The 26,901-nt window shown below is 38.9% G+C and overlaps 2 protein-coding genes across 5 annotated transcripts in view; one reads left to right on the top strand and one right to left on the bottom strand.

The window, feature by feature from the left end:
* LOC123927708 (torsin-1A-interacting protein 2-like) overlaps positions 1–11,977 on the bottom strand; it is a 41,387-nt gene extending 29,410 nt beyond the window's left edge. Inside the window, exon 1 of one of the 3 annotated variants that reach the window (XM_045982471.1) lies at positions 11,862–11,977. The gene's annotated coding sequence lies outside the window, so the exon portion shown is untranslated. Of the gene's footprint in view, positions 1–7,229; positions 7,358–11,861 lie in introns of those variants that run through there. The other 2 variants (XM_045982469.1, XM_045982470.1) reach the window with 2 other exon arrangements.
* TOR1AIP1 (torsin 1A interacting protein 1) overlaps positions 10,998–26,901 on the top strand; it is a 40,782-nt gene continuing 24,878 nt past the window's right edge. For both annotated transcript variants that reach the window (XM_045982467.1, XM_045982466.1), the window contains exons 1-4: positions 10,998–12,024; positions 13,924–14,001; positions 17,328–17,387; positions 18,315–18,359. In XM_045982467.1, the coding sequence (XP_045838423.1) occupies positions 11,544–12,024; positions 13,924–14,001; positions 17,328–17,387; positions 18,315–18,359 (664 nt within the window). In that variant the 5' untranslated portion in view covers positions 10,998–11,543. The remainder of the gene's footprint in view (positions 12,025–13,923; positions 14,002–17,327; positions 17,388–18,314; positions 18,360–26,901) is intronic.

Raw genomic sequence — 26,901 nt, 5'->3', positions numbered from 1 at the left:
AGCAGTACTTTGCCCAGAGGGTAACTAACATACAGAGGATAAAAGCCTACAGAAGGTATAGAGGCGGGCACCTGGGTGGCTTAGTCTGTTAAACATCTACCTTCAGCTCAGGTCACGATCCCAAGGTCCTAGGATGGAGCCTGCTTCTCCCTCCCTCTGCCACCCATTCCTGCTTGTGTTCCCTCTCTCCCTCAAATAATTTTTTTTTTAAAGGAAGGATATAGATCTTCATTTTTCTCATAAAATTGTAAGCAACTATCTCTTCCTAGAAATAAAAGGAGCCTACCTAATGCCGGTATGGAAAACAAAGCTCATCTAAGCATATTCCCATAAAGTCATGCATCTGTGTGCAAGGATTTTCACATGGTGCCTTTGTGCTAAATTAGAAAAAGGAACTCTTCCTCCAAGTAAGCTGTAGCCCAAAGAACCTCAGGGAGCCAGGTGTTCCACAGTAATCCTTTGTCTGTGAGATAATAAGGCTTACTAACAATAACTAACACCAAGTACCACTACCCGTTCTAAGCACTTCATATACAATAACTCATGTAATCCTTATAATAATCAATTTTATAGGTAAGGAAACAGAGGTTGAGCAACTTGCAAAGGTCACAGGCCACTGCAGAGAAATCAGTATCTGAATCCAGGCAGACTGGTTCCAGAGCCTGTATCTTAACTACCAAAGATAGTACCTTTTTTTTTAAATTACATAAATGATGTTTATTTGATTTTTTTAAAATTAACATATAATGTATTATTTGCTTCAGGGGTACAGGTCTATGAATCATCAGTCTTACACAATCATCAGAATTACACAATTCACAGCACTCACCATAGCACATACCCTCCCCAGTGTTCATCGCCCAGCCACCCTGTCCCTACCCCCCACCCCCCCGCAACCCTCAGTTTGTTCCCCGAGATTAAGATTCTCTTAAGGTTTGTCTCCCTCCCCAGTCCCATCTGCTTTCATTTTTTCCCCTCCCTTCCTCCATGACATTTTTGAAGCAGAACAGTTAAGCTTTTTAAAAAAACCCTTCACAAACTGTTTACTACTCTTCAATGGTGTGTAGGTACTGAGGTGCGGGTGGAGAAAATCACCTACCACATTTTCCATTTCCAGACAAAAAGATCTACGACAGGTTTAGGGAGTCCTGAATCCCTTAAAATTACATCAGGATTTCTTATGCACACTTGTGCTTTTTTTCTGGAATGAGAACAGATACTTTTAAACTCCCAAAACCATTTAGGTTGTTAATGGTTTCTAATCATTTTACTACCAAATGTAATTTTTATTCCAGCATTATCCCTCCTCAGATCTCATTCTGGAAGGATGTCTAAACAACAAGCATTCTTCCAATAATTTCATTTTCTCATTTTTTATTAATCAGATGTCTCCCAATGTCAATCTGCCAATCAAAACTTCAAAGAAGATAATTATTGTTACTAGCCCTAGTTTAGAAATTTTCAGTATTTTAAATTGCAGATAAATATTCAAAATGCCTCTATCATAAAGTTGGAAAGATTGAGATATTCTGGATTTGTTTCCTTCCTCACCTCGTTGTCAGCTTATGTTAAAAGCAGTTGATTTAAAGTAAATCTGATTACTATTTGGCTTGTAGGAATGCTGAAAATACCTTGACAACCACCACTTCTCTACTGATTATTAAACATAATTGTTTAAGTTACCAAGGAAACTAACCATGTAGCTGGCTCAATGCCAAGTACTATGGATATATAAAGAAAAATCTTACAGGACTTCCAGATGTCCAGGGAATCCAGATCGGAAACAATGCTTTGGGTAAAGTTTAAAAGTCTTCAGATGGATATTAAAAGACTGCATGTAGAGTTCATAGGAAATTCTGCAAGGCCCACAGGCAGCAAGGTCTTTAAACCTTTTGACCAGCAACAGTGGGTAAAAACTAAAGTTTAAAGAGTTTCTCTACTGCACAAATGCTATACAAGAGGAAAACAAAAATCAGGTTTTTCCTGTGTGTAAGAACTACAGTAAATTTAAGATTCTTTCTGAAACTTTGGAGACAATTTAGAAAATAGCACTTTAACAGCAAAATGAAAATGCAATTCTAACCCACTGAAATCTGTATCTACTAATAACGGCAGCCTAATACACATTAAATATTTATCTTCTCTAAATATTCTATTTCATTCTTTGCTATTTCCTGAATGGATGTTAGTAAGCAAGCTCAAATTTGCCTTTGTCAGACAAAAATTCTCTTGTTCTTTTTATGGTAGGATAATGTAAGTCTCAGACTGAGTCAGGATTGGGGTGACTTCTCCAGGCAAACATATTCCTTAGAATTCAGCCTCCACTAACTCTTTATATGATGTATAAAATCAGAAGACAGATACACAGAAAAAAAAAAAAAATGCTTTAAACCCTGAGTTCCCATTTTAATTATTTTCTTCCATGGAGTATTATATTCTAAGGTTAACCAATTATAAAAAATATCTTTTTTATATGAGACAATTTCTCTGATAAGTTTCATACACAAAGTCACACCATTCAAGTCCTATTTTGTAAGTAGTTTGGAATTTATAGGCAGGAGATTAAGGAGCATGGGGATAAACAGGAATCTTCTTTTAAATTCTCATAATCTAAAATAATTGTGTTAAATATATCATGAAAATAAATGCTCCTCAGAAAGTCTTCAGACTGTTTTGTGAGAAACTATTTCTAATTTGGCAGTGTTGGAATCAGTGAGAAAAGACATATGGATGACAATCTTCAGCACAACTTACCACATACACTGTTCCCTCTTATGAAGAACACATGAGTCAAACAAACAAAAAAATGATCCTGAGTTAGAAAACAGCTGCCTCTCACTCCAGCAACTGACAGACAAAACAGGTGTATGTGTGGCCTGCTAGCATACCCTCAAACAGAACAGCTGCTTTAGACATTTATGCGTACATTTCAATTGACCTTGCCCTAATGGCCCAAAAGTCATGGTTCAAATTCAAATACCAGGAGCAAAATCTTTAAGGTTAATACACAATTTCCAATAGTGGGACCTAGCGCCAAGTTCAGGTATTTCTATACTTACACGTATGCTGTTTGTGTCTGTGTTTAAAACTAAATTTCTAAGTCTTGTCCACTCCTCTGGACTATATTTATTGTCATAATATGCCAGTATTATTCTCTATCTCATAAAAAAACTAAAATCTTAAATTAAATAAAAAACAAGAAACTAACATTGGTACAAATCAGCTAACTAAACTACAGACTTTTCAAATTTCACCGGTTTCTCCATTAATGTCCTTTCTCTGTTCCGGATCCTTTCTGGAATCTCGTATCACATTTAGTTGTTAATTCTCCTGACTCTCTAAACTGTGACAGTCTCTTAGTCTTTACAGTTTCTCTTGTCTTTTGTGAACTTAGTCTTTGTAACCTTGACACTTCTGAAAAGTAACTCACTTATTTTGTAGAATGATCCTCAATTTGAATTTGTATAATGTTTTCTCGTGACATTTCTCATGCATTTTTGGCAGCAGTATCACTGAAGAAATGACGTTGTATCCTTCTAACTGCATCATATCATTGAGTTCATGATGTCCACGTCCTACTCCGGGTAATGTTAACTTCCGTCACTGGGTTAACATGGCATCTCCAGTGCCAAGGTACTACTTTTCCTTTCCAGCTATAATTATCTTGAGAGAGTTTTTCAGAACATTCAAATATCCTGATTTTCCTCAAACTTCCACCCACTAGCATTATAAGTGAATTTTGTCTGCAGTAATTACCACAGGGGCACCTGGGTGGCTCAGTGAGTTAAGCCTCTGCCTTCGGCTCAGGTCATGATCACAGGGTCCTGGGATGGAGCCGGGCATCAGGCTCTCTGCTCAGCGGGAAGCCTCCTTCCTCCACTCTCTCTCTGCCTGCCTCTCTGCCTACTTGTGATCTCTCTCTGTCAAATAAATAAATCTTTTAAAAAAAATTACTACAGTGCTGTATGCCTGATGATTTTCTACTTCCTGTTTTTCATTCATTTCATTCACTGGACTTCAGTTAAGAAAGAGTTGTCCCTTTTCCTGTTTGCTTATTCAACTATACCCATTCAACGTGGATACTTAACTTTATTCCCTGCCTTAAAATTCAATACTACCATTATTAATTTTGTTGCTCAAATTGTTCCAACTTTGGCCATTTGAAGCTCCTTCAAGTTGGTTCCCGTGTCCTTTCAACAAGCCTCTAAATTTTTTTGAGCATTTCCTTAATGTCAAGCACAAGATGTTCCAGGCTCCCTGTTTCAGCCTTGGGATCAATAGTGTTTCAAACAAAATCCTTGGTCCTTTTAGCAAAAGATAGTGCTTAAAAACCAAAGTTTCACTGTCAAATCAACAATCTGGATAGCCACCACTAATATTTGTTTCCTTACTAAACTCATTAGTTGGAAATCATTAGCGTCATCTTGGAGCATATTAGAAATGCAAATTCTTGGACCTGACCCCAGACCTACTTTAACCAGAATATTTGAGAGGCTGGTGCAGGCTATGTTTTAAGAGGTTTGCCGAAAGATTCTAATGCTTCGCTACGAAATTTGAGAAACACTGCTTTGAAATTTTCTTTCAGTGTAGACCCTATGTTTAATAAACAAAGGAAAATTTACCCTTAGTAACCCACCTTGTATATAAATCATACTTTTACTGACACAACTAATAAAACTATAGGTGAATGCTTCACTTGTTCAGACAGTCTACACCTGACCTATTCTTCACTATTTTCCTATAAAAAGTTTTTTAAAGTGGTTACAGTATTACAGATACTGTTATATTTTTATACAAAGAAGTTTTAAGTCAGCCCCCAAGATCAATTCCTGCCTACATATATGACCTAACATCCGTACACTGAAGCTACAATGATAAAGCCCCTGCAGCACTGTACTCTAAAGTCAGACTGCCTGGGCCTGCACAGTTGTTGGTGAACTCCTCTCTATGTCTTCTGTTTTAACCACAAAAAGGAGTAACACTACCTAGAAAGAAGAGGCACTGAGGGTTAAAAAGATAATGTACCACATTTGCCACTATGAGGGCACAAAAGAAGCCCTCAAAAACTATTATTATTTGAACTTGGAATAAAATAAAGTTCTGCTGTTTCTTAACTAGTAGATCAGAAAAAAAGGCAGACCCAGAGAGCTCTATTTATATAAAACTCTCAGAAGTTAATATACCAATCTTTCAAATTCGACTTTTTGTAAAAAGGTTATTATATTTACATTATGTATACCTATGGTGAAGGGCTAAATGAATATATTTGAAAAAAAACCCACCAATTTGATCTGTTGAGGTAGTGGAATTATAGGTGAATTTTCCTCCTTTCTGTTTTGATTATCAAAATCATGACCAACTCCCTTAGTGTTAGTAGCCCAATTAGTATTAACAGTTCCCATCGATTGAGTCCTTAAACTATCCTACTTAATTCTCCAAATTACCCTATGAATCTCAATTTTGGAGATGAGGAAAGGAGCTCGGAGCAATACAGCAACCTGCCCAAGTCACACAGCGACAGAACAGGAATTCAAACTCAGCTCTGACTCCAAACTCAGTCATGATCAATGATGGGGGCAATCATTCTTTATTTACAAAAAGCTTGAGGGGCGCCTGGGTGGCTCAGTGGGTTAAGCCTCTGCCTTCCTCTCAGGTCATGATCCCAGGGTCCTGGGATCTAGCCCCACATCGGGCTCTCTGCTCAGCAGGGAGCCTGCTTCCCCCTCTCTCTGCCTCCCTCTGTTTGCTTGTGTGCTCTGTCTGTCAAATAAATAAATAAAATCTTAAAAAAAAAAAAAAAAACAACTTCATTTGCTGTGCAAACCTTAAAAGTGTCGTCACTATATGGACTTATGTCTTGTGGGACACAACAGTAGTCATAAGATGTAAAACACTAATGAGATTTTAACACAAATTTTATATGCAAAATGAGAAACAGATAGCAGATAGGGCTACTCTGAGCAAACTTCCCGTCAGGAAATTCAAATGGAGCTTCAGAAAAAGGTGGAGTTCCATGGTATACAGTTTAAAATAATGTCTCAGGCAAAAACGAATTACATACAAGACACAATACATTACTAAAATACTCCAAAATCCTCGAGTATTATTAGCTAAATTTGTAAGTTACTCTATTCATAAGTTACAGAAGCTCTCGGGCTCGTATTTTCTCTATGGTAGCAAGGAAGATACGTGAAATAGAACTTAAGTGAGTCACTCATGGTTATGTGATGAACCAGCAGTGAAACTGGTAATCAGGTTGTGGACTCTGCCTTCAACATAATAAAAAAATTACTGAGGAGAGGATCTCAAAGTTTCCGTACCAAATACCAGTTTTTCAAACCGTTGTAATCCACACAGGTGCTTCCAAGAACATTTTTAGTTCTTCTACAATGCTGTTCCTTTTTTTCATTAAATGATTTTCCACTAACCATGTATATGCTAATCATGTACTTAAAAAATGAAACTGATAGATATGGATAGATTCCATGGCCCTAAATCTTTTCCCTGCCCCCCAACAGCCCCAATTCTTTAAAAAAGAAAAAAAGGGACAAGTAAAGGGTTTCTCATACAGATCAAAAATAAAATGTTTTAAAACTCAGAGACAGGTAAAACTTAAACAAAAGCAGTATGTAGAATCAGATTAAGAAAACTCTATGTAGAAAGTCTAACAAGTCTGACTGATAGAACACAATACACTTTCCTGAAGGAAGAAAAAGGGGTAAACTTTCACAATGGGTATGAAATACAACTGAGAAAAAATATATATGTACATATATAAAATGTAAACAAAATAATAAATGTAGGTTCTTACCAAAACTTCAAACTTAGCCCTTTTTAGCACCATTAAGGCTAAAAAAGGTTGGGGGAGAGTACTGTTTTTTAGGATAAAGATAACGAATAATGAGACCCTGTTAGGCATGCAGGTAACGAGTGTAATCTCTACCTGCACTGATCATTTCCCGTTTATATTTTGAGACTTACAGGAATTCTACTTCTCGTCTCAAAGTCCAAACCAAACAATTATTCCCACCTCAATTTGTTTAGTGTTTGTAAGATCTGATTTCTCTTGTTTTACTCCAAAACAAAAATATGCCCCCAAACTGCTCCGCTTAAGGTTTTTTGCAGTACGGAGGTGGGGGTGGGGAGGGATTATTTCAGAAAAATCTCTCCAAAGATGATCTGAGATCAAGTATTAGCACACGGGAAAGTTGTATATACATTTTACTTACTTACAAATTCTAGCAGGGTCTTAAACTGTGAACTGTCAACGTCAGGGGAGCCCTTCGGGTGTTCTTTCCGCTCCACGACGCCACCGGGCTGCACCCCTCCTTGGACGCGGCCGATCCGAACGTTGTCCCAGCCCCTGTCCACGTGACACCACCTCCGTGGGGAGGGGAGGAGCCCGCGGAATGCTGGGACTGGTAGTCGGCCCGCCCCTCCTCCGTCTCAGGACGCACCCCCCTTCCTCCATTCTCCCCCCCGCCCGCCAAAGCCCGGGCGAGAGGCGTGGCGAGTGCGCCCCACAGAGCCGCCCGGGTGGCTGCAATCCCACAGGAAGGCACCCATCTCTGCAAGACGACCACAAACTCTAGCCCTTATAAATTTACAGGCTGGAACAACCCATGGCACCAACTCTGTGAGGGGCACTACCCAGTAATGGCAAGCACCAGGCAGACGTGACTTGGAACCTCTACTAGGCGTGTGCCCGCAAACGAGTTGCTTAATCCCAACCTCAGTTTGCTTGTGTCAAATGGGGGCAAGGCTCTTACATACATACCTCATAAGGTTATAGTGAGCAAACGTGCTAATTAATGAACGTAGTAACGGTATTTGCTAAATGACAGTAGTAAACAAATTTTTTAAAATAGCTATTATTTTGATTAATTATATAAATGTTAAGATTGAGAGACAGCAAGGAATTTACGCTAGAACACATGATCAGCCAGGGGCAGCCAAGGAAGTCTAAAATTCTTGTTCCTGACCAACACCAATTCAAAACAACGCAGAAGAAACCCCTCTTAACGCTCACTCATCCTTATTTTTTCCTCGTAACATTTCTGACCAAGACACTATTTTACTTAATTTGATTTTTATCTGACTCCCATAGAATATAAATTCTAACGCAGGGTTGGTTGTATTTTAATCTAGTCTTTCACTGCTTTATCCCCAGAACCTAGAGCAGGGTTTGTCTAGTACAGAGCAGAAGCGCAAATATTTATTTGGTTAATGATTCTTCATGTAGTGGTGATTTTGGGTGCCTTCATCTCTCATTCTTTCTGCGGAAATCACAGAAACACTGTGATTTGGGAACACTCCTACATGCTGCAATTTCTAATTCAACAAAGAATAAGTATTATATCCCACTTACTTCGTTTAACTTTTTTAAATTTCAGTATAACACTTCCAGCTAGACACTTTCGTGTGTATTAATGGTGTTTAAAATATTTTTTCCTTTTACTTGTGAGAATGGGGAATAAATGGAGTAAACTACTATTTCTTTAGTTTACTTTCTCAATATTTTAATCTTTAACTTATAACAACGTTGCTTTTCTACTAAGATACAAAGTTCTTTCCCTACTGACCAGAAATGTGATTATGCCCAAAGAACTGATAGATGCTTTCTCAGTAAATACCTGGATTTCTGCTTACCTTAAACAAAAAACTCTTGTACAAAAATTACATTATTTTAAAATGTTTCTTTTAGAACAGCTGCTTTGGAAATCCAGTGTGGACAACACTAGACTTCTAGACCTAGGCATGAGAGCTAGGTATATAAATTGATGCCAGTCATGTAATCTGAATTATAATTTTTTGTGTCTTTCTCTGAATAAATGGCAAATTCCCTAAGGATAAAGAATACACATTAATTTAATCCATACATTTACCAAACATCTATTCTGTGGCAATACAGATGTTTGATAAATATGTAAATTAAATTCCTTATTATAATCATTTCTTCTCTTACCTGTCTTTTCTTGTGATCCACTGAATTCCTCTATATATCTCAAATTCCCGAAGTAACTGTCTAACCTCCAGAGCTCAGGCTCCATCTTGGGATTGGTGACCCAGCAAGTCCCTTACACTATTGGCTATGAATCTACTTCCTCTAATGTCACCTCTTATGGGCCCGCCTTGTAGTTTGGAAAATATCTACAGAGGCAAATCTGGTTTGACAAGAGTTTAGCTCTACCTCACAGTGGCGAAAGCTGGTATTTGTAAGGTTGCTAGGTGTGGGAGGCAGGTATGGCAGAGCTAGGAATACGGATCGTTACCTAGACAAAAGAGAGAGAATCCTAAGCAAATACATGTGTTATCATCAAAGCTACCATACCTGTGATTTTATGATTCCCTATTTGTTTCTTTGGAAAGCCAAAGCCATTAGTTTCTTTCCTAAGCCTTTACAAGCATCTGGTGTAACACAGTACTAATTATTCAATAATATGAAGATCATCTTCTTTGATTGTTCAGTAACATACAGAATCTCTCATCCTTTCTTTCTTAATATGTCCCCAAACCTAAGTTTAAAAGGCTGCGTCCGAGTTCCTACATAAAAACTGTACCGGTAGGTGTTTTAAAGACGTACTTACTATGCATTAAGGTGTTTTAAAGACGTACTTACTATGCATTAATGTTCATACTATGAATTTTGTATATTAATACTATAAAGTTTTATATTACTTAATAATTACATCATGAAACTTTTATTATGTTAATAATGAGCAATATAACAGGCACCTTATAGAGAAATCATTACTTAAATAAAAACCAGGTATTACCAAGTATCAATCTTTTCAGCATTTTATCAGCGAAGAATTAAGTCCCACAAGTTTTTCAAATACTGTATCATTTAATCCAAATTGACAAAGGAGAATACACTTTTAATTTTCCCTTAAAAGATTAAAAAATAAATAGTACCTCCTTTGTTACTCTTCCTCCAATTTCTTTGGCTATGTTGTATATTGTAAACAAAACTAAACTAAGCTCCCCCGACAGGCTAAAATCAGGTGACTCGAAAGCATGTAACCAGGTCTGAAGCCGAACTTATGAACTATTAGTGAAAACATAATACACCTGAAGATTAAATTGAAATTTTTGCCCAGTTAAGCAACTGAGTCGCTGAAAAGCATTCTAAGGTGATTTAAAATACCTGAAATAAACATCTTCAAAGTTTTCAGAATCATTCATTGTAACTGGTGCCCGAAATTACAATTTTTTAAAAGATTTTATTTATTTATTACTTCAGAGATCACAAGTAGGCTGAGAGACAGGCAGAGAGGGGGAGCAGACTCCCTGCTGAATGGAGAGCCCGCTGCGGGACTCAATCCCATGATCCTGAGATCATGACCTGAGCTGAAGGCAAAGGCTTAACCCACTGAGCCAAGCAGGCGCCCCTGAAATTACAATTTCTTTACTCACTATTATCAATTCTAGAAAGCCCTCCAAGACAAGTGTGTATGTATGAGGTAACATTACTCTTTCTCCCAAATACTGACCTCTATGTCTAAATTTGGCTAAATATCTGCAGATTATCCGTGTCTGTAAACATGGAATAAAGAGGTGAAACAAGTAACTCTTCCCACATTCTCTTATTCGGTAAACTAAATACATGAAACCCTAAGCCAAATTCAGTAGATCACATCATACCCAGAATCAAAATAAAAACAGCGGATCACAAGTTAAAATTATATTGCTCTTACTCAATCCGAGTATTTATTTCTCAATGTCCATAACACAGCACCAATGGGGGTTCTCAACAGTGCTACCGGAACAGAGGTTTTATAGGAAAGCCAGAAAGACTGCATACATTCTGCGAATGGAAATCCACCCGAGTGTGTGTGCACCTGTAGATACGATTTTGGACTCTCAACAGGTGACTTAAAATTTAAAACTCGCTGCCTTCTTAAGGAGCTCAAAACTGAAAATTTTTCCAAGAAAAGACGGCACTCGTCGATGTATCTTTAAACCATGACTCCTCCTAGAAACACTTGGAAAGGCACGGCTAACGTAGCCGTCGATCAAAAACGTTCCAGGAAACTGCGCACCAGCCAGGACGCGAGCACAGAAACTTCTGCACCCGGCTTTCGCTCGGCCTTTCCCAGAGACTCGGAACCCGGTGCCGGGACCGGCGTCTCCTGCGCGCCGTGAACACTTGCCACGAGCAGCTGGGTTCAGGACGGGCAATTTGCCCAGCCAGTTGTCCCTTCTTCGTCGTCCCCTCCCACCCTCCCCCAAGGCCAAGGACAGCGACGTCGTCCTCCCTCTCCTCCTCTTTGGTGCCTTCAGCCAGGAGGCGGGAGTGACCCGCAACAGCTGACCCGGCATAGGCACTGCCTCTCCCACAGCCCTCAGGACACACCATGGGCCCAGAGGCGGGTTTGCAGCACAGCAGCGACGACGCAGGCGGCGGCCCCGGCGACGCTCAACTGCCTCCCTGACCACCGCGACCACCGCCCAACACCACGAGAAGTCGCCGCCACCAACGACAGGACAATCTACGGACCCCCAAACCACCTTCGCGATCGACTCAAGCTACGTCAACAACTATGGCGGGCGACGGGTGGCGGGCGGAGCCGGGGAGGGAAGGTTGGGGGATGTACGTCACACCCCGGGCCCCCCTACGGGAGGGAAGACGCCGGCTCGCCCCTCAAAATGGCGGTGGCAGTGACGCGCCTGCGTACGGAACTCCTTCGCCGTCGCGCCACGGCCGGCGGGAAGTGAGGTTCTCAGAGGAGCCGCCAGAAGTGTACGGCGACTTCGAGCCCCGGGCGGCCAAAGAAAAGTCCCCGGCGAGAAGACGAGTCCCGCTAGAAGAGTTCCGGCCTGATTCTGCAAAAGAGGAAGTGAGAGAAAGCGCCTACTACCTTCGGTCTCGGCAGCCGAGGCAGCCGCGACGCCGGGAAGCCGAGGAGATGAACACGCGAAGGACTACCCGCCAGCAGCAGCAGCAGCAGTCACAGCAGCCCCTGCTCCAGCCGTCTCCGGTTACCACCAGGAGAGGGTTACGGGACTCTCACTCCTCCGAAGGTGAGGCCGCCGGAGGGAACAGTCTCAGCCGCGAGCCGGGGAGCGAGCGCAGCGCGCGGGTGCAAGCGGCGCGTGTGCGCGTGCCGGGCGGGCGTGCGTCCCCGCGCAGCTCATCCCCGCCCGGGCTCCTGTGGCTCCGCGGCGCGGATGGGCGGGCGCCCCCGCGCGGGGTCCGCCCCGACCGCAGGCGGGGGAGAGGCGACGGCGGGAGGCTCGGAAAGGCGGTCGGGCGGAGCGACCTGAGCGGGCAGCTGTGCGCATCCCTGGGCATCGACCTTGGGGGCTCCGAATTGCCGCCTTCTGCAGGCCTTCACGGGGGGCCGGCGGGCTGGGGGGCGGGCGGGACAGCGGAGCACTTCAGGCTCGGTTTCACTTCGGTTCCCTCTGTCCTGCGGATGTTGCTACCAAAGCCACTTCCATTTCCTCTAACTCTCAGAGGCCAGAAGTCCCCAGCCGAGAGTTGCGGTGCTGATGTAACCCTCCATCCAGTCCTTTTCCATCGCCACCCAGGTCGGGGGAGAGAGGGGGGACATTTGGTCAGTGGGCGTTTCGAGGGATAGCGTAGTGGGTGCATGGACTGGAGGACCCCACCCTCGCCAAATACACGGAGGTGGGGGAAGGCAGTTATACGGAACTAGCTCCCTAATGCCTGGTAAACTTGGAACTCTTTCTCAAGTATGGTGGTCTCTGCAAAATTTCACCGCGTTGGGGGCCCTCGATGTAATCTCATTGGTTAAGTAGCTCGACAAAACGAAATTCTTAATTAGTCTTCCTCTAAATGGGCAGAAAGGATGTTGGCAAAGCGAGTGTATGGTTTTAGGTAAGTCACAGGGAAGCAACTCCCTTAAGCCATCCTCTCTCCCACCCACCACCTCTTCCCCCCTCAAACACTGAGTCACAGGTGAAGTTTGGTGATGGCCTCCCGTAAGGCACCTATGAGCTAAAATTCCCGGGGTTTGAATCACAATGGACTTACACAGTTAGTGGTAGCCCATTGCCAGATATGAAGAGGAGGTGGATTGTCAGCTCAGAGCGGAGTACTAGACAACGCTTGTACCTGCTGATACATGAAGTGCGGACACATTTGAAGATGCGTTGATTTTGAAAACTTTACATTAAAGAGAAGTAAGCTCTTGTTGGGTGTAGCTACTCAAGACAGTTTAGCCAGCTTAGTTTTATCTCTCTTTCAAGATTAGAAACTTTGCTGAAGACAAAGATCCCATCATCTTTTTTTTTTTTTTAAGATTTTATTTATTTGACAGACAAAGATCACAGGTAGGCGAGAGGCAGCCAGAGAGAGAGGAGGGGAAGCAGGCTCCCTGCTGAGCAGAGAGCCCGCTGACTGCGAGGCTGGATCCCAGGACCCTGAGACCATGACCTGGGCGGAAGGCAGAGACTTAACCCACTGAGCCACCCAGGTGCCCCAAAGATCCCATCGTCTTTGAAGTTAATTTTATCTCCTTCAATATCTGAAGACCGCTTTGCACCGGGCAGGCAATAAATAGGTTACATTGTATTGACTCTGCCGCAGAGCCTAGTGCAGTTGTACAAGCTAACTTTTTTTTAATACATAAAGTATTTATTTCTATTTTAGTCAATCTATGAGGATCTAAACATTCTTCACACTTCTGCTTTCTTCCACATCATTTCTGAAACTCTGGCCCATCTTTTACATTCCTAAATTAATATACCTTTTTTATAAAGCATCAGAGCTGAATAGTTTATTTTTATGCTGCGTTAAAGAGTAGTTATACCCGCATTCCCTTGTTTTGGTAGGTCTAATTACACATTTCTAAAGAAATGAATTACTTGCATTTCTGCTTATCTATTGCTATATATTGTGTAATCTCTACCACGTCATATGTTCTGAATATTGACAAATGTCATGTCTGTTTTTAGAGGATGAACCATCTTCACAAACTATTTTAAGCCAGACAGTCTCAAAGAAAACTATCCAGAGAACACCAGAAATTCCAGGTAAGAAAAGTGATTTTGTTTGTTGCCTTATCTGCCAGCTTCTTTGTATGTACACATTATAGCCTGGTTCATCAAGGATCCCAAATCATAACTTAGAGGTTCAGCAAATCTTCTCTATAGATTGTTTCTTGGATTAAACCATACAGGCATATGTCAGGAAAAGATGGGATGGATACTAATTACCAGCCACTTTGCATAAGGAAGAAATGCTGCCAGTTAAACTCCTAATGTGCCATAGATGGTATGATGCCTCCCAATTTCAGAGATGTTAAAGTGTAAGAATATTTGTGTCTTAGTATCAATGTAACATAGAAGTGGGCTACATTGATAGTCTACTTGAGTTTTAAAAAACTGTTTAAACTATTTCAAAAAGCAGGGGAAAGGATTTAGTTCAGTTATTAATGTTTAGTATCCTTTGGTTTTTAGTTCCATTTATTTTCAGTTTGCTTTTTTTGATATCATCAGGAAAGTCCCACAACCATAAATAATGGTAACTATGAAATTGACCTTCCCTGACCTTTTTCTTTTTTTTTTTTTTAACTCATATATTGACTTGTTTCCTTAACCATTGCTCTGATAAGATAATGCTTTGGGGTGCCTGGGTGGCTCAGTCAGTTGAGCGTCAGACTCTTGATTTGAGCTCAGGTCATGATCACAGGGTGTTGGGATTGACCCCACATCAGCCTCTGCACTCAGCGTGGAGTCTCCTTGAGAGTCTCTCCCTCTTCCTCTGCTCCCCCTCCTAGGCATGCACACATTTTCTCTCTCTCTCAAATAAATAAGTAAATAAAAGATTATGCTTTATAATTTATTCTGTTCTCAATTTAGAATAAGGTTCAAGTTTAGTTCCAAATAAACATACCCTTTCTATTTAATGTCTGTGTTACTATGTTAAGATTATAAACTCTCTTAGGAAAATGCTTTGAGGGGCGCCTGGGTGGCTCAGTCAGTTAAGCGTCCAGTCTTGGTTTCAGCTTGGGTCATGATCTCTTGGGTGGTGAGATCAAGCCCTACGTAGGGCTCCCTGCTGCTTAAAGATTCGATCCTTCTGTCTCTTCCCTCATTTGCACACATGCATGCTCTCTCCCTCCTCCTCTCTCAAATAAATAAATAAATCTTTTTTAAAAAGATTAAAGACCTAAACCAAGGGGCCACCTTCTAAAGCAGCCTAATAAAGACAACTACATCGTTTGTCATCCTGTTTTTGTAAGTCATGGTAAACATCGATTATATTAATTTAGAACAGGTATATAGTTTGAACTCTTCTTACTATTTGAAGTTCCAGAATTGATTTATTTTCACATTAAAATAGCCATTGAGTTGTTCATTCAGGTCAGTTCATGTATACTTATATAACTGTTCTGTAATCAAATTCTTTTCTGGAAATCATGAAACTGGTGTTACAATGTGAAATTATATTAGAATTTCATTTGTTTTTCCTACAGTTAAATAGATATTTTTGTTCTAACAGATGTGGTTTCTAGCTAAATAATCATAAAAAAGGTTTTCTTAATGCCTACTATTTTGTCACAAACATTTGATCCTTTGGGACATTCTTTCATTCTTCAGATATTTACTGAGCACCTACTTTATGCCAGTCCCCATGCTAGGTGCTGGGGGTGCAGTGGTGAGCAAAAGCAGTCAAGGGACGAAGGTTGCTACAAAAGAAGGATACTTGTTATTTTATTCTCTAATTCCTCTCTTTGGTACTCTTTCTCCTTAAAGTATCTTATATAAGGCTATGTATATTATAAAGCATAGGGAAATTGCTTCTTAAAAGATGGAACTGAAATAGTAATTGATGTCTATAGATTAAATTGAGCTTTAGGTTTTAAACCTGAAAAGGGTGGGAATACAGAAGAGGAAAAGAGGAAAGTTGTAATGATGGGATTATGAACGTGTACAGGATTTATTTTTAAAGCTACTTCTTAAGTTCCAATACCTGATGGGTGAAGCGCTAGCAACTAAGGTAGATAGTTCATAAAATCCTAAAACTGGAAGACTGAGGGAAGTCATCTACTCAAAGTTTCTATCAGTGCAGGTTGTCAGCATCCATACGTATAGTCCCCGATCATTTTCACTGAAGTGGAAATCACTGCCTCACTATCGGTTCTGTTTTGGAGACAACAGCAATAATTTGTTTAAGTAATGAACTAAAATCTACTTTGTTATAACTTTCTCTTATTGATCTTAGTTCTGCCTTTTTTGAGCTTCGTAAAATCGGTTTAATCACTTCTCTACATCTCTGTCTTTAAGATGCATAGAAACATGCTCAGTAAGTATTTTTTGAACAAAGGAGCAGCTGACTCTTCAGAATATCTCTTCTAGATACTTTAAAGGGGAAATTGGGTTAAATCAATTTTGTCAAAACAAATACAGGCAGTTAGTGTAACGTCGGAGACCAGTGATATCCAGTTCAGAACGGTTTTCACAATTATACTGAGACAAACAGAATGCTTTTTACAGAGACAAATGAAACAAACGTATTATAATCCAAATTTAGATATATATAGGACTTTAGTTTACGTTGTTTAGGGCTCTCTGATAAAACACACCTTGGTTTGCTAAGTTAACATTTTATCTAATGGGATTGGCTTCTCCATTAACCCTATGCCATTGAGGGGCACCTGGGTGGCTCAGTGGGTTAAGCCTCTGCCTTCCGCTCAGGTCATGATCCCAGGGTCCTGGGATTAAGCCCCGTGTTGGGCTCTCTGCTCAGTGGTGAGCCTGCTTCCTCCTCTCTCTCTCCCTGCCTCTCTGCCTACTTGTGATCTTTGTCTGTCAAATAAATAAAATCTTTAAAAAAAAAAAAAAAGAAAGAAAAGAAAAAAAAAATCCTATGCCATTGAACCTTAGTCTGAAACAAACCCTGGCTGGATTAACATTTCATTTAAAATTAGAGCTTGAATTTCTTGAGTACACCCAAGGTTAAAAGTTGGAGGGACTATATTAACTCTAAGGAAGTTAACCCAAAAATTAAAATATGCCAGGAATAATCCCTGATGAGGATAAGCCCCAAATGGAATAAATAATTGAGTTGCTGTTGCAGTGCAAATTTTGCTTCTTAATTGGAACTATTAGAAGAGTTTTATTTGGTATTCTTTTCTTTTTATATAAATATGGTCTGTTCAGAAAAACTGCATATTTTTCCATCATGTTCATAAACTTTTTATGGCAGGAAACTTGTCTATAGTTCACTATTGTATTACCATAATTAACATAATGAAAGGCTCAGAAAAACCTTTGTGGAATAAAAAGATGATTGTATAATAAATTTGCATGTTTGACATTTCATATGTTTTTAAATGCTTTTTCTTCTATATTAGTGGTGAGTGAAGATCCTATAATCAGCCTGCGTAGACCCCCTCTAAGAAGTCCAAGATCTGGTAAGAGATTGTTTTGTCTGTTGGTTTAACTGTTTTATAAATATAGTTTTATTTTTAAATAGGTTAGTACATGTATTCATATGGTTCAGAATTTTAAAGTTATTAAAATATACGATGAAAAGTCTCCCTACCCTCTCTGCCCTTTACCTACTAAGTCTCCTCATCAGAGGCAGCCAATGTTTTCAGTTTCTTAGGTCTTTTTTAGAGATATTTTATGGAGATACAAGGAAATTCATGTATTAATGATATTTTCCTCCCTTTTAACACAAACGTTAGCCCAGTAAACACTCATGCACCTTCCTATTGTCTGTTTTTATTTTTATTTACTTCCCATTTACATATATAAAGGGCTTCCTCATTCTTTTTAAGAGGTTGTTCTTATATGTTGCTATGATTCTTTTTGTTAGCATGATGATTTTAAACTACGATTGGGAACTTTTTATTCTTCCCAGCATAATGCTACTAAAAAAACGGAGACTGAGGCTTTATAGCTCAGGGCAATAAAATTTTTCTGCCTCATTTCTATTTCTTTTTGACTAAGACCTCTAAAAATGTTGCCCTTAAGTTGATTTCATGACTATGAAAGAAAACTAGTAAAGTCATTCCAAGCAGTCTACTTCTGCTTCATTTTCAGAGTTTATTAGTCAATAAGGGTGCTTTATCATGGGAACTAAAAAAGAACCTTACTTATCTTCACATTAGGTTTTTACTCCTCAGTCCTTTTCTTTAAGAAAAAGTTAGGATGGTTTGCTTTTGTTTTGTTTTGTTTTTTGGGGTTTTTTTTTTTTTTTGATGGATGGATAACTGTTATTTTAAGTATTATAATGATAAAGATCTGTTAAGGTTTTGATGATGAACCTGTGGTAAAGTACCATATGATGCATTTCCTTTTAAGCTCTAATCATTTTCTTGCTATCTCTCTTACAGATTCGGCATACAAAACAAATGGAAATACTAAAATGAGTGAATTAGGTTTGTTTACCTCTGATTTTTATAGGTTTTTTTTGAGGGTTTTGGTTATCAGAATACAGGAATATACACATTTAGTCACGGGCTTGAGAATATTACTTTGGTCATTATCTCAGCTTGTGGGACACTGTCCCTATGGCCTTGATCTTTCTTAATTGCCCTGGTTTTTAGTCTCTCTGAAATTACATCTTTTGTCATATTATTTAAATTCATAAATGAACATGTAATAACAAATACATTTTAATTTTTATTAGACTTTGTTAAACTCAGACTCCTGGGAGAAAAGGGGATATCAACTTTCGCATTCACATTTTTTCTTGATTTAGAAAGTAAATTCAAGATGTCTTTTGCAGTAAGTTCAGCGTCCTTTCCAATGTTTGCTGAACTGGTTGAAATGCTTTTTAGTGTTTGCTTTGATGTAGGACATGAGATACCAAGAGTGAACCTACATTGATTGTGGTTGGACTTAGTTTTAAATTTAGAGATGAGTCAAAAAGGAAGGAAGTCTCCCCCCCCCCTTTTTTTTTTAAGAACTAGTTGCAACTTCTTTGAAATTCATCTTTCACTTAGGTTCAGGCTGATTTCTTAAAGATTTCAGGATTTAGTGTCTGGCTACTGAAAACGTTCTTTACATTATGCAACTCGTGCACTCATACCCACCAGAGCTTCTCAAAATTTTTTTAAGTTATAGTTTCTTAATTGGAAGAGAAGTTGGAGCTGAAATAATTCAGCACTTTCACTTTCTATTGTAGATTTAAAAATTATTTTTATAAATACTTTATAATAAGAACTAGCTTTTTAAAAACTGCTGTCCAGTTTAAAGAAAAATTTCTACAGGATTGCCAGATAATGGCATCTTCTGATTCTTTTTTATGGTAATGTTTTTAGAGTATTAAAAGTGGCTATTCATGGAGCTTCAATATTATTGATATCCCCAAACTGTTTTTACACTCTCCTTCCTGCTGTCCCATTCTGACCCTTTCCTCAAAAGCATGGTTGACATTGAATAATCTTAAAGGTACCTCTCTTAAAGGTATCTGTATGGGGAGTCAGCCTCTGAGTAAAATCTTACCTGCAATCCTGTTTCTGTAGAGTCTATGAGCTAAGAAACGAGACTTTGTGTGGCTGGCAGAGTCTCAAATATTTACTATTTGGCCCTTTATGGAAAAAGTTTACCACTCCCTGGTTTATATCAGTGGCAGGAATAGAGACCACAAATCACCCAAAGCGACATTTGTTTAAGAGTAAATTCAGACAGTTACATACTTGCCTGGAGGTAGATTTATTGTAGCACCCCATTATTGCCCCTGTGGACACCACAAGAAGACGGGAGACACAACGGCTCCTGTATTCTAGCTCGTCTTCTCTTTGAGAAAGCATGAGAGTTTGATTTATGAAATCTATCTTTGTCCTCAGACAAAACACAAAATAAAAGTTTTATTTCCTTGCATATCCTTCACTTCTCACACCAACACATTCGATAAGTCTCTAGGAATAGAAACTCTGTAGCACAAATATTCCTGGAACTTTGTATTTTCCTTAAAAACTGTAGCCAAGCAAAAGAAGGTGATACAGTTAGTAGTTGGTTTCTACCTGAAGAGATGGTTGTAAGTGATCTATTCTTACAACAAGCAAGTTCCTAGGACTTCTGAAAGTACTTTCCCTAATTGGTTGAGATTATTGGAAAAGTAGTACCTCCTTAAGAGCTCCTTTAATTATTGCCGTTTGTCTACTAAATGGTACAGCTTTTATGATTTTTTTCCCCTCTTGGGCCCGCTTTATTTGGAATCGGGGTCGGGGGGGCTCTAGGCCTGCTGGGCCTGCAGCAGTGCTCACACTGGGCTGATCTGCCTGCTGGCACCAGAGCCCGCTGTGCCACTCAAGGCAGTATACTGCTCCGTGCTATGTCTGTAGTACCACAGGCAGCCCTTGTAGCCCACGAACAATGGCCCATTGGGCTAATTGTCCTAGCTCCTTCGGCGATAACTGGTTGAGGGCAGCCCCTTTGGTCTTGGCCATGAACACGGCCTTCTTGGAGATCTTGTGGTCCTGATGGAATGGCATCCCTTTGCGGACCAGGTAGTAGGTGATGTCAGTGGCCAGAATATCTAAGCCAAGACCTGTACTACGTTCTCACAGTGGATCTGAGGGACACCAGTGGTAGGGAATGGTGAGTCCTGGAGATCCTGGGGGGTGAAGCTGCCAGCCCCAGGCCCAAGCTCTACCCACCTCAGCCAAGATGTCCCAGCTATGGGCAGATGTACTCTGACCTAGCCTATTCTCTGTTTTGCCACAGCTTTATATTTTAACAATTTTTTTTTTAATTAAGGGTATTACTGCTCCAAATAAGGCTTTAATTTCTCAAAGCTTCTGTGTAAGCATAGTGAAGAATAATACCTTTTAAAAAAAGTGTTTTTAACCTTCTACATGTAGAAGCCAAGGAGTTTAAAAAAGAGGAAGATAAATACAAAAGAGGGAAATGAAATTAAAACTTTTGTATAGTCCTAGATGCTGCTGATTCATCATCAGTTGTATTTAAATATTTATATATTCTTTGCAGCTTAGGTTAAAAAGATGAAAACAGAGTGTTTAAAACCTTGCATGAAACCTAATTATTAAGAACTAATTTACACTATTTTCTTGAGTTGTTAAGTAATATTGTCATGGTGTGAGAAATATTAATGAAAGCCTTAACTTAAAAATTTATTCTGTGATATAAAAATCTATTCATTTATTAAACAAACATTTTATTTTCAATAACTTTCTCTATATCAGTGACTGGCCTAAATGCTAGAACCATAACAAGCCATGGGATTTTTTTTCTCTAGTTCTTATATTCATGATCTAATGGAAAAGAAAAACATGTTGGAAAAATTATTGTAATCTTTTAAGTGTTAAAATGGTGGTATGTGTATGTGATAGCCTGGAGGAGAGGTTGGGAAGGTTTCATGAAGGAAATGGCATTTGACCTGAATTTTGAAGGATGAGTAGCAAGCAGAGTGGGGAAAGAGATTTGCAGGTACTTGTAAATGTCTTATAATCGACATCTCTGTTTATCTTCAGAGTTTGTGCAATTTGAGAAATTAAACCCTTTTGCATTAGAGACAACAGTCTTAGATTAGCTATGACTCTGAGATATGTTAAATAACTTCTAGGATGACATTCTAATAGTAGACTTGGAATTCTTGACCTTCATTTACTAAAATGAAAACCATGTTTAAGCATCTGCCTTCAGTTTGAATCATGGTCCCAGTGTCCTGGGACCACGCCCTGCATCAGGCTCCCTGCTCAATGGGAAACCTGCTTCTCCTTCTCCCATTCCCCCTGCTTACGTTCCCTCTCTCACTGTCTCTCTCTCTCTGTTAAATGAATGAATAGAATCTTAAAAAAATAAAGTTAGGGAAACTTAGTTTTTAAAAAATTGTAAATATAGGCAAGACAATGGGTAGACTGATACAGTGATAGTTATTATCAAATCAAATAAATGTATAGGTTTTATTATTATTTAGAACATCTAATTCATGGCATATCATTGGATTATGCATAAGGCACAAGGATATTAGTGATATTATCAAGATAACCTTGTTTAGCAAGTTACTGTTCATGTCTTGAATACTATTGATAAATATTGTTAGAAACATAAAATTCTATAGAAAAGGCTTTTAAAGACTAGAATCAAAGTTTTAAAAGTGTTCAAAAATCGATAAAATCCATGATATATTGAATACTTCTAATATAATGATATAAAAAAGGGAGCTCCCTTATATAAATTGGTTAAAAAATTCTTAAATTATCCCCCAGACTAATTAGATGATACATATATAAACAAAACAAAGGAAATTGAATTTTAGGCAACCTGTATATGAGGGATTGATTATTAGGTGAATTGGCTCTAAAGAAATTGACCTGGAGTTTAAAAAGTACATGGAATTAAATTAGGATCGAAAAGGGAAGGATAGCTACACTATACATTTTTATTTTTTTTTTTTACTGGTAGCTCAGTGAAGGAATATACAGATTCTAAAATCAATTCAGCCTTAAATTTTGCTATACCAAATAATTTTTAAATTATATAAAACGTAATGCCCTAACATAAATGTGACTTTAGCAAAACTGCTTCGTAAGTGAGTTACACTTAGAAGTTGTTGGAACCTCGGAAGAGTTCAGCACTCTGTCTTTTCTTTATCATTAATTTATTTTTAAAATTGAGATATTTCTTGTTTCCCTCCTTTTCCACATATAAGAAGCTTGGAAGTCACCATGCCAACCTAACAATAAATAAACACAACTGAAAAATCAAAAGCTCTTTTTGGATCTGTGAGAAAGGAGAGAACACAGGGCAAATCCCTGACTCCCAGAGTAGAGAGATAAATACAGGATATCTTGGCTTCCCAAGAGCAAAGACTGAAAAGTGGAGACCTCTGCAGGAACCAGTTCTGGGGTAGAAAAACCTGAGCTATAACTGATGAATTGTAGGAGGCTCCATGTGAAGTCTGAGAGTGAAAAATGCCAAAGGGACCCAGTCATCATGGGGCCCCCAATGTACCATGAGATTTACCTCCAGGAGCTCAACCAAATCCCCATAGTAAGTATCAGAGAAAAATTCTCTCGTGCTTTGGCAGGGAGAGGGGGGAAAGGAATCATTTGGAAATATGTCCGATTAACAAGGCCTGCCTTCAGGGCAGTCTAGTTAACCAGAGCCTGACCTACTAGAGTATTACTAGCGTGCAGCTGGGGGGAAGGAAAATACCATACTCCAGGCCACTCGAGACAACATGTCCCACCTAAGAGGAAAAAACATTGAGAACCACTTGTGAAGTTCACAGTTCAGAGGCATAAACTCACAGAAAGACTTAAGAATTACAGGACTGTGGAGCCCTTTCCCTCCCCCCAGACCTCATCAGTGCATTACTGAAGGCTTGTTTACAGCAGTTCCTTTTACCCAGTCATCATGTTCAGCCATCAGGACAAAATCTTGAGATTAAGATTTGGTGTCAAGACATACCCAAAGGTGGGTGCCTGATTTTGGCTCAGGTCGTAATCTTGGGGTCATGAGATCAAGCCCTACATCAGGCTCTGCACTGGGCATGGAACCTGCTTAAAGATTCTCTCTCTCCCTCTTCCTCTGCTCCTCCCACGTGTGTGTGCTTGCATTTGTTCTCTCTCTCTCTCTCAAAGAAAAAAAGGAAAAAGACCTATCAAAGGGCAAAAAATAATTGAAAGAGACCGCCAACATCAGAACCAGATACGACAGGAATGTTAGAGTTATAAGACCAGAAATTTAAAACAACTATGATTGATATTGCTAGAGGGTCTAACAGGTAGAGTAGACAGCATGCACAAACAGATGGACAATGTAAACAGAAGCAGAAATCCTAAGAATCAGAAAGAATTGCTAGAGATAAACACTCTAATAGAAATGAAGACTGCCTTTGATGGACATCGTAGATTGGATATGGCTGAGGAAAAGAAAGTTCTGTGCTAGAGGGCGTATGGATAGACTACTCAAATAAATGATAATGTGATGTGTTAACTATGCTGTGGTCGTGATAATGCAGTATATAAATGTATTAAGTCAGTGTGTTGTAGACAGACTTACACAATGTGTGTGTGTCAGTGACATCTTAATTTTAAAGACCAGAATTCTCAACCAAAAATAAGTAACAAGGACTAAAAAAAACAACACCTTAGGACTATGTAGCTATAAAATGTTTCACACACATAATGGGAGTGGCAAAAGCAGAAAAAAGGGGCACAAGAAATACTTGAGACAATAATGATTAAGAATTTCTTCAAGTTAATGTCAGACACCAAATCACAGATTCAGGAAGCTCAGAGAACACCAAGCCGGATAAATGCCCCCCAAAAATATATATATATATATACCTAGGTGTTTATCATTTTCAAACTACAGAAATCAAAGACAAAACCTGAAAGAAGCTAGAAGAACTGACCTATAAAAGAAAAAAGATAAGAATTACATTCAAATTTTCTTCAGAAACCATACAAGCAAGGAGGGAGTAGAGCGAATGATTTCAAGTGTACAGAGTAAAAGACCAAGCTAGGACCTTGCAAAATTACCATTCAAAGGTAAAGCCTTTAGCCAGGCTAACCAAGGAAAAAAGAAGAGATAAAACTAAGAAAAAATGTCACAAATTACTATATATAGAAGCAGAGAAATTGCTTCCTAGTTCATCCTGTGAGGCCAGTATTCCCCTAATACCAAACCTAGACAGAAGAAAACAAAACTACAAATCAGTATCTCATGAACATAGAAGCAATAGTCTTCCACAAAATATTAGCAAAATGAATCCAAACTACAAAAAGAATTGGGCACCTGACTGGTTCAAGTCAGTAAAGCTTGTGACTCGATCTGGGGGTTGTGAATTCAAGCTCCACATTGGGTGTAGAAATTACTTACAAAAGATACATTACAACCAAGTAGAATTTGTCCCAGGTATCCAAGACTGGTTCAACATTTGAAAGTCAATCACATCAACAAACTAAAAAAGAAAAATGACACGATCATGTTGATAGATGTAGAAAAAGCATGTGACAGAATCCAACACCCATTCATGATAAACAGGAATAGAGGATATCTTTCTCAGTTTCACAGTACTACAAAAAATCTAAACAGCTAACATCAAAATGGTGAGAAACTGGAAGCTTTTGTACTATTACAAGTGCTAAAGAGAAATGAGCTGTCGAGCCATGAAAAGACATAAAGGAACCTAAATGCATACTTAGGCAGAGATGGTCCTGCTCACCATTCCTTATTAACATTGTGCTTGAAGTTCTGGCAAATGTAGTAAGACAAAAGGAAACAAAAGGTATGCAGGTTGGGAAGAAAGAAAGAAAGCTGTCGTTCAATGGTAATATAGTCATCAATGTAGAAAATCTAAAAAAATGGACAAAAACAGGAACTAATAAGTAATTATATTGCAAGGTTAATACACCAAAGCTAATCACTTCTACATACCAGCAATGAACAAGAGAAACTTGAAATTAAAAACAATACAATTTACAATAGCATGCTGACCCCAAATGATATACTTAGCTATAAATCCAAGATTTGTACACGATTTATATGAGAAAAACTATAAAACATGAATAAAATCATAGAATTTCAAAAAAATGGAGATATTCCACATTCACGAATAGGAAGACTCATTGTTGTCAAGATATGGCTTCTTTTCTACTTAATCTGTAGATTCAGTGTATTTGCAATGAAAATCCCAACAACTTACTGAAGTTAGAAACCTCTGCTCTGCAAAAGACGATATCGAGAGAATCGATATCGATTCTCAGGCACAGACTGAGCGCAAATACTTGCAAATGACTCATCTAATAAAGGACAATTACCCAAAATATACAAAGAACTCTTAGCACTCAACAATAAGAAAACAACCTGCTTGAAAAATGAGCCAAAGACTTAACAGACACCTCAATGGCAGATACACAGGTGGCAAGTAAGCATATGAAAAGATGCTCTATGTTATATATCATCAGGGAAATGCAGTTTAAAACAATATACCACTACATATCTCTTGCAATAGCCAAAGTCCAAAAAACTGGCAGTGCCAAATGCTAACAAGAATGTGGAGCAGGAGGAACTCATTCATTTTTAGTGGGGATATAAAATGGTACATAACTTTGAAGACAGTTGGATGGTTTCTTAAAAAATTAACCACATTCTTACTATATGATCCAGTAATTACATTCCTTGATATTTACCCAAAGAAGTTGAAAACTTAATGTTTACACAAAAACCTGCACACACATATATAGCATCTTTATTCATAATTGCCAAAACTTGGAAGTAACCAACATGTCTTCCAGTAGGTGAATGGATAAATGAACTGGCACGTCCAGACAATGGAGTAGTATTCAGTGCTAAAAAGAAATGAGCTATCAAGCAATGAAAAGACATGCAAGAACTGATTATGACTTTCTGGAAAAGGCAACACTATTGAGACAGTAAAAAGATTAGTGGTCATCAAGGATTTGGTGGTGATGGTGGTGGTGGTAGGGGAAGGATGAATAAGATGGAGCACAGGCTTTTTTTAGGGCATGAAAATACTCTGTATGATGCCTTAATGATGGATACATGTCATTACACATTTGTCTAAACCCACAGAGTGTGCAACACCCAAGAGTGCACTGTAATGTAAATTAGGGTCTTTGGGTGATTATGGTGTATAAATGTAGATCGGTCAGTGGCACCACTTTTCAACAAATAGATACTCTAATGGGGGATGTTGATAATGGAGGAAGGAGGCTATGCATCTGTGGGTCAGGGACCATATAAGAAATCTACCTACCTTCCCCTCAGTTTTACTGTGAATCTTAAACTGCTCTTTAAAATAAAAGAATTAATTTAGAGAGTAATGATCATTGCTGACCGTATGCCATTATAAACAAGACTGATGCAGTGGTAGATGGGTAGTAGACTAGAAATCAAAAGAGCCCTGTGTTCAAGTCTTTTTTTCATCATCTGTTCTGACACCCTTAGAAAAGTCATTTAATATCTATGAGCATTACCTAG

This window comes from Meles meles, chromosome 17, assembly GCF_922984935.1.
Source record: "Meles meles chromosome 17, mMelMel3.1 paternal haplotype, whole genome shotgun sequence".
In the NCBI taxonomy this organism is placed as follows: Eukaryota; Metazoa; Chordata; class Mammalia; order Carnivora; family Mustelidae; genus Meles; species Meles meles.
The sequence above is the reverse complement of the archived record's forward strand: the minus strand, read 5'-3'. Positions and strand labels throughout refer to the sequence as shown.